Consider the following 13,329-nt stretch of genomic DNA (forward strand, 5'->3'; position numbering starts at 1 on the left):
ACCAAGTAAACTAAAATCACAGTACAGAACAAACAGGAACAATTACCCTTACAGAGCCCTCACCGTATAGGAGGTACAGTGCAGGGTGCTAGATGAATATTTACAAACGAAGTCGTTATTTTGCAGGTGACGGGGTGGGGAAGAGGGGGACGGGATTCAGGGACAGTACACAGACTCCCCAAGGTAAGACCAGGCAGAGAAGTCAGGTCTGAATACAAAGCCCTCGTTTCTTTCCTCAACTACAGAATAATCCCATACTTTTAGCTAAATCAGCCTGTTTGAAAGTAGTAATAGCAAGAATTTTCTAGTTGTGGGTCCTCAACAACATGTACCAAATGCTGCCAAAAATAAGCAAAAGGAACCACGGCTGGCAAAGAAATAATAAAACATAGTGTTGGTTAGTGTAAGATAAACACACACGCTGTGTATATACACACGGCTTCTGGTCATCTCACATGCTAACCAAAACGCCACGGTCCTTGATGGAGACAGGAAAGTGAGGAAGCCAACAGAGAACAAGGACTACAGATCTACTCTGCTGCTCCCTCTGGTTAACGTGTTCAAGAGGATGGGAGGCTGTATTCTGCCTGAGTGGTTTTTTTCTGAGGAAATGGTAAAAGAAACCAGAGTAATGGCAGGGAAGTAATCCAGTCTGTATTGAGGAGAAGTGACTGCTTGTTTTCATTTAAAAAAAAAAAAGATTCCTTGAATGACTAAGGGGGGGTGTACAAATTATTATGTTCGTTATATTATTCAACAAAGAATTATAAATGTTACGGGAAATATCTCCTTCTTTGTAATAATATTTCAACCAAGCATAAAATTCCCCTAAATTATATGATTAAAAGAATGTTTTTCCTTCAACGTAACAGTGCCAAGGCACAGTGCTGAGCATATAGTAGGGGCTCACCACACAGTTATGCAATGCAGAAATAAACTGGTAAGTACTGATCAATAAACTGAAGACACTACCTTAAGTGATCTTTAAACTGTCCAATAATTATGTAAATAAGAGGTGATTTTTCTTAAAAAAACAAAGTTACCAAATTCGCTTCTAACTTCTGCTAAGACCTTGGATTCTCCCCTCCTAGCAGGAGTCTCTGTTTGCTTCTTCCTGCCCTCCCCGCCCTTTCTTTCCTATGTTACTGATGGTAAGGGTACACAGGAGTCTCTATGCGGTGCTCAACTACCGGCCGAAAGGCTGGCAGGCCAACCCACCCAGGAGCGCCTTGGAAGAGAGGCCTGGAGATCTGCTTCCCAAAGGCCACAGCCTCGACAACCCTATGGAGCAGTTCTACTCTGCACATACAGGGTCACCACAAGTCAGGGGCCAACTCAACAAACTAACAACAACGACAACAAGGGTATATAAAGTAATTTAGGCCTTATTGTTTAAGAAACATCTAAATTATTTTAACCAAAGCTCAAAGTCTGCTACTCATGAACACTGAAAATTTCAAGTAACCTACAGATGGTTCCCAAGGCTGCATTGAAGGAGGCTATTTTAAAGATGGGGTTAATGAGAAATATTAACAATAAAAAAAGGTCTTAAATAAAAAGTGGTATTCCTGCATGAATACACAGGATTTGATAATCTCCTTGAGGCCAAATATGTCACAGCAGCTAACGACAAAAAGCGGGTGGGACACAATATAAAACAATCAAAACCATACAAACGACAATATAGTCACGGGAGTTAAATCACCTACTGAAAGCAAAACAGTTCATATTTCAAATAAAGTTCAAATAAAGTAGGTACATCAGCTGCAGCTAAAAAAATACTGTGTAAAAAATTTAGAGGTAAGAAGAGCAAATAAACTGAACAAAGCCCCAAAGTACTCAGGAAGACGCTTCCGTAATCCACGTTCTCCTGGCGAGAGGGTCAGCACAAGAGGCTCTCACGGCCACCTGACCACTGCTGCTAGTGCTCTCTCTATCCAGTTCACTCTTGGGGTTGCTTCTAACTGCTTACGTATCTCTATGATTGGCTCTCAACTTTCAGATGGCGGAAGCAGAGCACAGGAAAGAGAAACACTAAAAATAAAAAGCTGTGCTGACCAGTATCGGCAAGCCTCATCCTTGTCCTCCCCTCCTTAAAAAGTGATTCAGTTGTCACAGTCTGTTCAACAACTACAACAAACAACTGAGCGTCCAATGGTTTATAAAAGTATTAATACCAAAACCACAGTTTTTTTTTTTTTTTAAATAGGAGCACCATAACAAGAAATCAAGGATTCGTAGTTCAGGAAACCGTTTCTGTTAATTCTAAGAATCATTGCTAGCTTTATACCTGATGTGGGTAAGCATCGCCTGAACCCATCTGTCTTTTGTTCTGGTCAAAAATAATCCACAGTTGGCTGTCAAATTCTGATTCATATAACAATTCGCAAAGTAGCGGGCAGCTTGGAGTTACTTCCCCACTCTTGGGCTACAGAAAAGAGAATGATTAATTGACATGCTTTACATATTTCTAATACTGTCACTGACATAAGACTTTTTAAATACAAGTAATGTTTTCATATGGTAAGTAACTTTTAAAACAGAACATTCAGTATTTCAGCACTAAGAAAAGGCACGCCTGCTATTTTACAAACTTTTAAAAACGTAAACCTAGCTATTTATTCATTAATAAAGCAATACACGTTCTTAGGACTTCTTACTACTTTATAAAATTGATATTTGACAATTCACTGAAATCAATAATCTTAACCATTAAAACCAAACTCATATTTTGATTCAGTAAGAGTGCCTCTGAGATCTTACTGATGCTACATAAACGCCTGGATCCAACACTCACACTGCTCTACCTACCTTTCCACTCATTCCACTCAATAACTACTTTGATCTTTTACCGTTTCAACGCCTGCCTCACAGAAACCAACTGAATTCAGTAGAATGGTCATAAGGCATCTGGCATTTCCATGACATCTACTTCCCCCCTGGTAACACTGAACCAGCTTATCAGGGAATACAAAAATGAAGGCCTGAAGACCATATTACTATTAAGTTAGGATTTATAAGCTCAGGGTTGAATGATACTTACACGGTCCTTCCATTTTAGATTCCATGATTCATAAACAGGACACAAAAGTTCACGTGAAAGTACAGCTTATTACACAAACACTTACCTGATGAAAATTGTATGTCAGGATCATCTCATAAAGTTGACGATTATTTGGCAAAATATCTCTTGATCCTAAAGGTTTTGTTTTTGCACTCACTGGGCTGTAAAAAGGCAATTGCATAAGTGATTTGATTCAAATATTCATTTAACAAGACAAAACTACAGCTAACAAAATCACAATATATTCTAATAAGGGCGCTCTGGTAGTGCAGTGGTTAAGAACTAACCAAGAGGTCAGCAGTTCGAATCCACTAGCTGGTCCGTGGAAAACCTGTGGGGCAGTCCTACTCTGTCCTACGGGGTCGCTATGAGTTGGAATCAACTCAATGACAACGGGTTTTTTGGTTTGATATTCTAATGACAAATGAAAATTCTTAAAAATGTCTTTTTCAGTATATTTTATATTATTTTAATCACTAAGGTGCTTTTTATTTAGTCTTTACTGACTAAACTAAGGCAATATATACAGTTCAAATTCTGCAATAAATATCGTTATAAAAATAACAACTTGTCATGAAAAAAACATTTTTGGATATCAACAGATAGCTGTTAACAAAATCCCAATGCTAGAACTGAAAGAATCCCCAGCAGTGTGAACAACAGGTTCTGACCTGTCTCCTTCATACCCCAACTATAGAGGGGTGCCGCATACATTCACAGCACAGGTCACAACAGGCATCACACTGGTGCTTACTACATGCCAGGTGACATGCCAAGCACTCTACATACGTATTATTTAATTTTTTTAGTAATTCTCTGAAGCAAATTACTGTAATACAAATTTTACAAAAGAGCACAGAGACTGGGTAAGTTTTCAGTACAGTTAAAAATGTAAAGTAAAATGTAATATTCTGCTTCTCTAAATTCAGTCCTAATTTTTAAGGGGGAAAACATCAAGATACTACAAGTTGGATATACCTCCAAAACTTGGGAGTTTGTTATACTTATATTTTTAGCTATTACTGGGTCCCCTTATTCTCTAATTAAGTACCTCAATGCACTTATTAATAGGCTTTCTGCTGATATAAGTTAATAGCAGTTTAAGCAATAAAAGTCAGGTGTTTTTATAACATGTTGAGTGTTTTGAGTACAGGCCAGATGTCCTGCTTTATAAAAGCGGGTGGTGCAGGGCACAGACATTGGACTACTGAAGTTCCCACCATTCAATAAAAAAGTATTACCAGTGCAATACTTGCCAGTGTTGCAAGTTTCTCAAAATGATTGGGTACGTATTTACAAAATAAAATCGGAGACAGTGCTGCCATTTTTTTGGCAAGAAATAATTCAATAATCCACCGGCTGTAGTGAGTCATGACTGGGATCAACTACTGTAATCTTCCACCCTTAACCTTACTGGTCAGCAGCTGGATGCTGCTGCCGGGGCTGTCTCCCAGAGACTCAGGAGGATTTCTAGTCTGGGAAGTCATGAACTGATTTTTCACCTCCAGCATTCAGATCGATTTAAGAAAAATGACTCTTTTCAAAGAGTATAAGAGACACCCCCACAATCAACAGTTAGCTTTTATAGTCTGTAAATAATGATACCGCAGTGTTTGGACCCAGCTCTTCAGAGTTATGCAGGGAGCCAGATCTTCATATTTCAACGAGGACTGAACGTCAAAGCGGTTGATTCCTTCTGAAGCGTGCTACAAAGGAAATTTATCAAATTAGTTTGTTAAACGGTGTTAAAATAAACTGTACTTTAAACAATATTTTGTATTTCTAATACAAACTTTATAAGCATCCCTGAAAACAAAGACTACTGTTCTTTTCAGAACCATAGGTAAATTCTCTATTTAAGTTTAAATCCAACTAATGAGGTTATTTTTTAACAGTACAAATAAAAGACATTAAAAAGGATGGAAAGGTCACGGAACTTACAATATTTAACTGAGGAGCAGTACAAACTATCCCATGGAAGGAAATGGTATAATCAATATTGACATCACTAAGACTTGCCCACCAACGAGCAATGCAGAATTCAATTGCTTTCCCACCCTGCAAATAAAAATAAAAAATAAATATGTAAAACTTTTTTCTCATTGTCCCTCAAGTTATAGAATATAAATATTGGGTGTTTCAGAGCAATTCTGTGCTTTAAACTTTTCCTCTTTGTACAGCAAGAAAATACGGAGAACTTTTTTCCAGCTATGCTTGCTGTTATATAAACCATATATAAATCTAGTTGCATCCAGGATTTAAATACACACAATTATCGACTCATTATCCTATATTTCTTGCTTGTCATAAAATATCTGAGGCAGTTTTTGAGAGTATACACAGTAACAGTGAGAAACAAATTAGAATAAAAAATCAGAACCAAAGGAAAAACATTTAAGAATGATGCCAAGAGAAAAGATATCACAGCTTTGTAAGGCATATTCAATAGCCACAGTTGAGTTTTAGGCTCGGAGCTGCCGGGCAAACCAAGCAAAATAACATTATGATCACTTACATCATTCTCCCTATTTTAAAAAAGAGAGAGAGAGAAAAAAAAAAAAAAGGAGGCACAGTTCTCCCTGGCACTGAGTTTTCAGTCTACCAGTCACCGGGGTACTAAAAAATTTAAGAAGATGAATCACATAACACTGACACATACCAGCACACAAGTGGAAGTCATCAGAAACTACAAGACATGGGGAGGATCAGACAACCAACTAACCACACAAGGCACCAAGTTTAAGAAAGAGCATCGTACATTTACAATCTGCAGGGGAAGACCTGGTCATCACCTAACACTACAGGTAAGAACAGAGCAGAGGGAGATGCGCCACATTCCAGGTAATTCAGGGACAAAGCAGTGGAGTTTCCCATTAAGCAATCTAACCTCATCAATCCTCAATAACAGGGCAGTAAGAAAGTAACAAATGAAACATAAAAAAGCCCTAAAATAAGGAAACAACCTCACTTCACACGAAACAACCTCAATCAGGGTTCAAATTACAAGGTGTCAGAATCAGGTTAGCACCTTTTTTGACTGAATCAATCAAGAATAATATTTAGTTCCAACTGTCTCATGTATCCTAATTAGACTACTTATCTTCCCACTTCATTTATTCAGCACTGACGAAGTATACAGCCCCAAGGCATTCTGAATATATACTCCAAAATCAAATACTTAGTCTAAGCCCAGAGTACTAAAAGGAAAAGAAGCTGTTCTAGGATTTAAGATGTTATTTAAACTTACTAAGACAGGAAAAGCTTCGGTCAGTGTTCCTTTTTCTGGAAGGGAACAAAACTTATAGAACTCATGACTTCGATAGGCCCTCTGCTTCACAAGCTGTACTGCATGAAGAACGAACTTGGCTGACACCTCCGAAGAACATGAACACACCGTGACTTCTAAAATGAGAAGGGGAGAAGCAAAGACTTAAAACTGACATAAAATGGTTTTCTGCTTACTTGTTTAGGGAATAATGTATCAAGGACAAAATGATATATTCAAATACTTTCTGTATTTTTCCATAAAAATAGATTTTTATTTATGGACACACAGCTACGCATACATGGATACCTTCTATAGCTAAAAGGGAACAAGATACAGCTACGGATAGTAAGTAAATCAGTATTAAAAGGAAGAACCAATGTGCTGCAGCCACCATGGAACAGCAAGCGATCCAGGTAAAAGCAGACACAATCACCTCAATGAGGGGTCTTTTTAAAATTCCTCCCACCTCTAAACTTTTCCTCTGGTTTTGATGGAAAACCAATTGACTCATGATAAAGAGCACTGCAATTTTGGAAATCTCTACTTGTTAACATGCCTAAATTCCATTAGCATTTATTCAACTTCATGGATAACTTTTCCTAGTCTCTGCCTCTTGATCCCTTTTGTTTCTAGAAAATATGACCAACAGAACTACGTACGCTTCGCTTTGTTCTCAGGTGGAGCTGCAGGTAAGCCGAGATGGATGTGGAAGAAGATGAACTACTTCTTTAAAGAATACCTGCTCTAATTTAAGGGCACTACAAGGAAAGGCTCGATTCTCTGGTCCACAAGAGCAGGCTGGCACATAGGTCTTTGACACTAATCAATCGCTAAGAATATAAAATCTACTGCAGTGACAGTACTTCTAGTTATCTGAAATTGGAATTACTGTATTTCTAATCTAAGCCTGCGAAATGCTTCTGAGCTACTTATGTTCTAGGTCATCAGATACACTCTTACTAAAAAGAAAAAACAGTGATTTTTAAGACCAATCTAAGCAAACCGTAATTCTAGGTCATCAGATACACTCTTACTAAAAAGAAAAAACAGTGATTTTTAAGACCAATCTAAGCAAACCGTAATTAGGGCATTATAATTACTCAAATTTACCACTAAGCAAATATGACATTTAATGTGAGTTAATCACAGGTTTCCATTCGTATCATCAGTCTGCATTTCACCAGGACAACTGTGTTGTACAATCCCGAGGGGCGCTATGTGACACAGCACTCCGACTCTAATCCCCAGCCAGCTGTCAAGTACATAAATGGACACACACTGCTCACTTATCGACAATCTTGTTACCCAGCATTGCACTTTTATGGTAAGAGTAAAAACTCTACTATCTACTTTAAACATCAACAAGGCGGCACGCGTGGCGGCACAGGCTGCAGAGCGTCCCCTCCCATGAGGGTCTCTGGGTGGCCTCTGGGACGGTGCGCTGCGCTGCCCCTCGCCCTCCGCTCCCCCACGTCCAGCTGCTGTGCGGGACCAGCCTCCTCTGTGACGACTGCCTCTGGCAATGGGTTTTTGGTTTGGACTCATCAGAGTGATAACCACATCAGTAAATCTTTGCTGTTATTATTTCTATGATCGTATTTTCTAAGTTAAAAAAACCTAGACAAATGGACAGTCTGAAAATAGAAAGAAAAAACAAAATCCTTCACTTTTGCGTAATGTCAATTTTCGCATAAGGGCCTGGTCTCTGGAACTTAACCATGTCGCTAAGTGAGGAGTGGGTGCAATCTCAACGTGGATATGCTATGTATCCGGTGCTTTATAAAATCTCTAATCCTTACTACCTACCACTCGTTGCCACTGAGTTGATTCCAACTCATAGCAACTGTATAGGACAGAGTAAGACTGCCCCACAGGGTTTCCAAGGCTGTAATCTTTACTGAAGCAGACTGTCATGGCTTTCTCCTGCAGAGCAGCTGGTGGGTTTGAAACACTGACTTTTCTGGTAGCAGCTGAGCAGTTAACTGCTGCACCACCAGGGCTCCTCTAATCCTTACACTAGCCTACAAACAGTATTTTTAGTTGAAACAGAGACACTGAGAGTTAAGAAACTTGCCCAAAGTAAACATTAAGTGTATGGCAGAGTCTGAATCTGAACCCAGACTGTCCATCTGCGAAGCCTGTGTCCTTTCCACCACTCCATGTTGTCTCCTTACCCATAAAAAAAACCACCCAGGTACCCTTAACTGCAAAATAGTGAGTTTGGACTAGATGTTCTAAGGCACTTCCTAGGAGAAAACGCCTTTGGGAGTGGGGTCTTTATCTAGTTCACCACCTCAGCCCTCAGAAAAGGGCCTGGCATATAGATGGTATGCAAAAAGATGTTAGGTGAAGGCACACAGTCTGACCCCGGATCATCCTCAGAAGGCTATCCATGCTATAAGAGCTCCAGTGTTATCTGATGTCCGAATTACTGGGCTATGCAGGACCCTGTTCAATTAGTTGCTCTGACTCCTGGCTTTCACTATTATTTCACCATTATCCAGTTACATAAAATATGAAACATGCAGAATTTCAGTGATACTCCAGTGACAGATAAGATGAACTGCATATATATGGAGGACCAGAAGATGGTATGGAAAACCACAAAGACAACCAGCTCCTCCCAAATCAGGTCTCACACAATGTGATTTCATTTAGCATAAACTCTCAGAGCCCACACACATGCATTTACATATAAGAACAAAAATACATTCCTCCGTGAAATATAAATGTGTATAATAATAATGGCACCCACCTGCCTACCTCATAGGACTCTGATGGGGAACAGATGAGACAACCTATGTCAAGTGCCTAGCAGACTGCCCAAGTACAATGAGTATTCAATAAATGTTGATCATCAATTTAAATAGGTGACATTTTTTAATTACTTACATTCATTTTCTCCCACCAACGTGAGTGAAACATGATAGCATACATTCTCACTTCCATACTGATTTCTGAATTTTGTGATTAGGAAATATAATTTGTGAAAGAAAGTATGCTATATCCACAACCTCATATAAATAATGACATGATTATTCTAATAGGACTGCAACATATAATTTAATAACACTGTCTGTAGCAATCATCTTGACCCTCAAAATACTGGAGACGCTAAGGCGAAACTTTGTAAACTTCCAATTTCTTTATAGAGTTACAAGGATTAAAGCTCTCCTTCTGCCCTGAGATAATCTTTAAATCTTAAACCAAAAATATTCCTTGAAGTCTTAAAGCCAAACAACAGCTTAGCTAAACTAGTAAAAAATGTCTACCCTGGGCATCAGGCTCTTTTAAGAACTATCTTTATGGAATCAAATTAATAGCAGCAACTTGAAGTATCAGACAGGAACCTTAGGGGCAGTGCATTTACGTTAATGGGGGAGGAACAACTCAGAAAAGGAGGGTGAGTACGTTATACAACTCGAAGAATATAATCAATGTCACTAAACGGTACCTGTAGGAACTGTAGGATTGGTGTGTTTTACTGTGTATATATTCTCAACAATAACAAAATAAGTTAAATTACATTAAAAAAAAAAAAAAAAAGGCTTTATTTCTAAAATTCCAGAAGTTTAACCGTTTGAGTTTTAGGAACTGCTGGATGGTTTAAATTGATTTGTAGTACTTTAAGAAATTATCAACAGATAAGTTAAATGCTTGAATATTAGAACATTTTAAGATCACCTAGGTGATCTGATGTAGAAGTGAACTCAAAATCATACTAGATCTTTAAAAATCTAACTCAACAGCAAATTCTGAGTGCCAGATACACGTATTATGAGAAAAGAACGTATTACAGATACAAGAACCCTGTATGAGGCCATAATCGTAACAGGGACAGAATACACACACAGCGCTCCAGACAGATTTTAACTCCACTTACCAGCCCACGTTGCGCCCTCAGGAACCTCAATAAAATGCCTCCGAATTTGGCCAGGTTTAAAATGTACATCTGCAAAGGCTAGATCGTAATGGGATGACTCATTTACTCTGAAAATTAATAAAAATAAATGATTAAATGTGATACTCTCGTAAGAATAGCTTTATACATAATAAGCTCACTGGCACTCTAGGCTTGATCGAGTAAATGTAGGAGCAAAGTTCATTAAAAATAAACACAGGAGCTTAAAAGCTGGCTACAAACAGTATGCACAGTATCATCCCATTTTTGTAATGTGTTAGCAGAGACAACCTCTGGATAGTATAGGTGTTTTTTTCTAGTTTTTACTTGTCTATTTTATAATTTCTCTGTAAGACACACAGACGTACACTAAAACAGCTCTCTCTCTGTCTCTCTCATCAAAAGAATTCAACGATCACAGAACTATCCAATTATCAGTATCTGGACGATAACAAGTCCTAAATATTAAAATCAAAGGTAACGCTTTGGGTCACGGATACTACCTTGTAACTATGAAACTGATATTAAATTAAACCCCCTTTGTAGCTTCAAAACACTCCTTCAAAATGCTCCTATGTCGTAATAAAGCAGTAAAGAAGGATCAATTACTTTCGTAGGATTTTTGTAAGAAATCAAGGAAACATAAAGGTCGAATCTATAATTACCCACTATCAAACCTGAAGTATACGCAGAAGAGAAATTCCAGTCCGTGCAACAAACCCTTACTGAATGCCCCACGTGGGTATGAGGGACTGCATTAGAAGCTAGAGATAAAACAGTCCCCTTTGCCTCAGACAATCTAGTGGGAAAGAAAAACGATCAGGAATGCTTAAGGTGAGATGCTCTGGACAGAAAACAGGTGCTAGAGGAAATCAGATCAAGAGCACGTGGTTCACTCAAAAGAAGAGGGGAAAAGCCTTCCGAAGGAGATAATGCTTCAGCTGCCTCCTGAGGGTTTATGTACATTACCGTGTCTAAAGCCCGACTGGACTTTCAGGGATACAGGACTAAGAAGGTAACTCTCACGCAACCGTTCTACGGGCGTTACCACTTTTGATCTCCTCCATTTCGCCGCGTGTTTCTCATCGGCTGAGATCTGTGGCATACTTAATATTTACCAAAGTAACTGGCTCAACAGAAACCGTTCATTTAGAGTTCTTCACTCGTTTCCAGTATTTTCATATTCTCAATCTCATCCTTTCATTTACTAAAAAATGTGTTTTGTTTTGAATATACTGTGTAACCGAATCCATACAGTTATGAGTAAGATACAGCCCCTGTGCCTTTAGTGAGTTCACAGTCAAATGAGGTAAATTAAGAACTTATAACGCATTGGCAAAGAGCTGTACCGGAGGCATGTAAAAAATGCCATGAAACAGAAAGAAGACACTCAGTCCATCTGGGGATGACCCGAATTGTGCCTGACTGTTAATTTAGAGACAGGCCATTGAGATGGAGGAAATCAGCTGCGGAAATGCACATCAAGTCAAGGGAATTACTGGATTAGTGAGTTGGCTGCAATGTGTAATTTGGTGTATGGAATGCCACGAAACACTGGCTGGGGCTAGACTTTGAAGGACCAGTTCCTCGTTTGCTGTTTTAAGGAGGCCGGGCATGATACTTCCGACTGCCCCGGTACCAAGCAGGAAGTAACGTGGTTATCAGTAACCTTGGCAGGAAGCAGTTTCAGTGGCATGGCAGAATACCCAGACCACGGTCTGTTATTCTCACAGTTAACAGGGGACAGCATGTTAAAAGTCAACGCGCCCCGTTAAAATTCAAGCTAGGGGCAGAACTGAGACGAAAGCCAGCTTACCTGGATCTGGCCTAGCTATCCTCTGAAAGGTCACACTACTGTCATACATAGCCACTAAAAGTTACACGTTTAACGGTAAGCTCTTAACAACTTGTTACTTACTTGGCTGCTATAACTGCAGTTATTGGAACTCTGAACAGAGGACCTGCATTAGGGGACGCTATATCATAGCCACATACCTTGAAAAAAAGAACGTCAAGTTTCACTATCAGTAAGCAAACTTTAAAAACAGCCAGCAAGAGAAAGAGAAGGAAAAAGTCTGAGCTATTCACAGAATAAATTAATCTAAAAATTAAAGGTCCTAAACATGGCTGACATCAATTTCCTGACACCAGGTCATATATATAAAAGCAATTAGTCTAAACAAACATATCTGTAACAAGCCTTGACTAATTCAGGCTAATGAGGAAATGGGACTACCACACCAAGTACAAACTTTTTCAGTAAATGCGTTTTCATTACTTTTGACTAAGAAATCAGCTCAACGTTAAGTATTACAGACAACTTTAGGTAGAGACACTGTCATGATACCATTCTGTGCTTCTTTACAACGACCATTTCTTTAACACATGCTCTCTCTATCAGAGTGCAAGCAGATAACTGCGGCCTGAGTTCAGCTGAACTGAAACACATCCAAATCAGAGGGAGACCTAACTGAAGAGGCTCTGCTTCTTGAAGAGGCACCCCATCTTCCCCTTGTCCCTCCTGACACTAGGATAAAATATGATATTCTTCAAAGACCTGCCAGAAGAGCAGTAAAAATCAGGGCAAGTATAAAGGTAGAGCTGTCTCTTAACAAGAAAGCAATATACTCCAAATACTTCTGGGAGAGAGATCTTAAAATTTTAAACATTTTAAAGAGTAAAAGAAAGTAAAAATGACGATAAACTAATACCTCTGTATAATGCAATCCTTCTCTTAAGCCCCGGGGATCCACACGTATGTTTATATGTCTACATTGATTCATGAGTTCCAAATGGCTAGGACACTGAACCCAAGTGGAATTTGAAGTTAAAGCTAAATGAAGCTGAAGGGATATTTTTTCAGGGTTTTCTGGCATTAAAAAAAGACCAAAAAATAAAGATTAGCATTTTTTCCTTGTCTTCCATTTTGAAAAGTTTTATCCTCTCTCAAGAAACTTTAGCAACTGAGTTTGGTCTCAACGGTAAAATGCACTATACGTGGGCTTTCAAAACACAGTTTAAATGAAACAGTCAAGGCAATCCTCCTTATGTTTGATTACACTTAGGGTCCATTCATACTTGCACCAAACACTGCTA

The 13,329-nt window shown here is 38.8% G+C and overlaps 1 protein-coding gene across 3 annotated transcripts in view; it reads right to left on the reverse strand.

The window, feature by feature from the left end:
• Positions 1-13,329, reverse strand: part of TPP2 (tripeptidyl peptidase 2) — a 90,116-nt gene that overhangs the window by 36,957 nt on the left and 39,830 nt on the right. For all 3 annotated transcript variants that reach the window (XM_064275249.1, XM_023553181.2, XM_064275250.1), the window contains exons 14-21: positions 12,945-13,102; positions 12,152-12,228; positions 10,216-10,322; positions 6,312-6,466; positions 5,006-5,122; positions 4,670-4,770; positions 3,129-3,225; positions 2,291-2,428 (exon numbers count right to left, since the gene is read on the reverse strand). In XM_064275249.1, the coding sequence (XP_064131319.1) occupies positions 2,291-2,428; positions 3,129-3,225; positions 4,670-4,770; positions 5,006-5,122; positions 6,312-6,466; positions 10,216-10,322; positions 12,152-12,228; positions 12,945-13,102 (950 nt within the window). The remainder of the gene's footprint in view (positions 1-2,290; positions 2,429-3,128; positions 3,226-4,669; positions 4,771-5,005; positions 5,123-6,311; positions 6,467-10,215; positions 10,323-12,151; positions 12,229-12,944; positions 13,103-13,329) is intronic.

This window comes from Loxodonta africana, chromosome 23 (assembly GCF_030014295.1).
Source record: "Loxodonta africana isolate mLoxAfr1 chromosome 23, mLoxAfr1.hap2, whole genome shotgun sequence".
Lineage (NCBI taxonomy): Eukaryota > Metazoa > Chordata > Mammalia > Proboscidea > Elephantidae > Loxodonta > Loxodonta africana.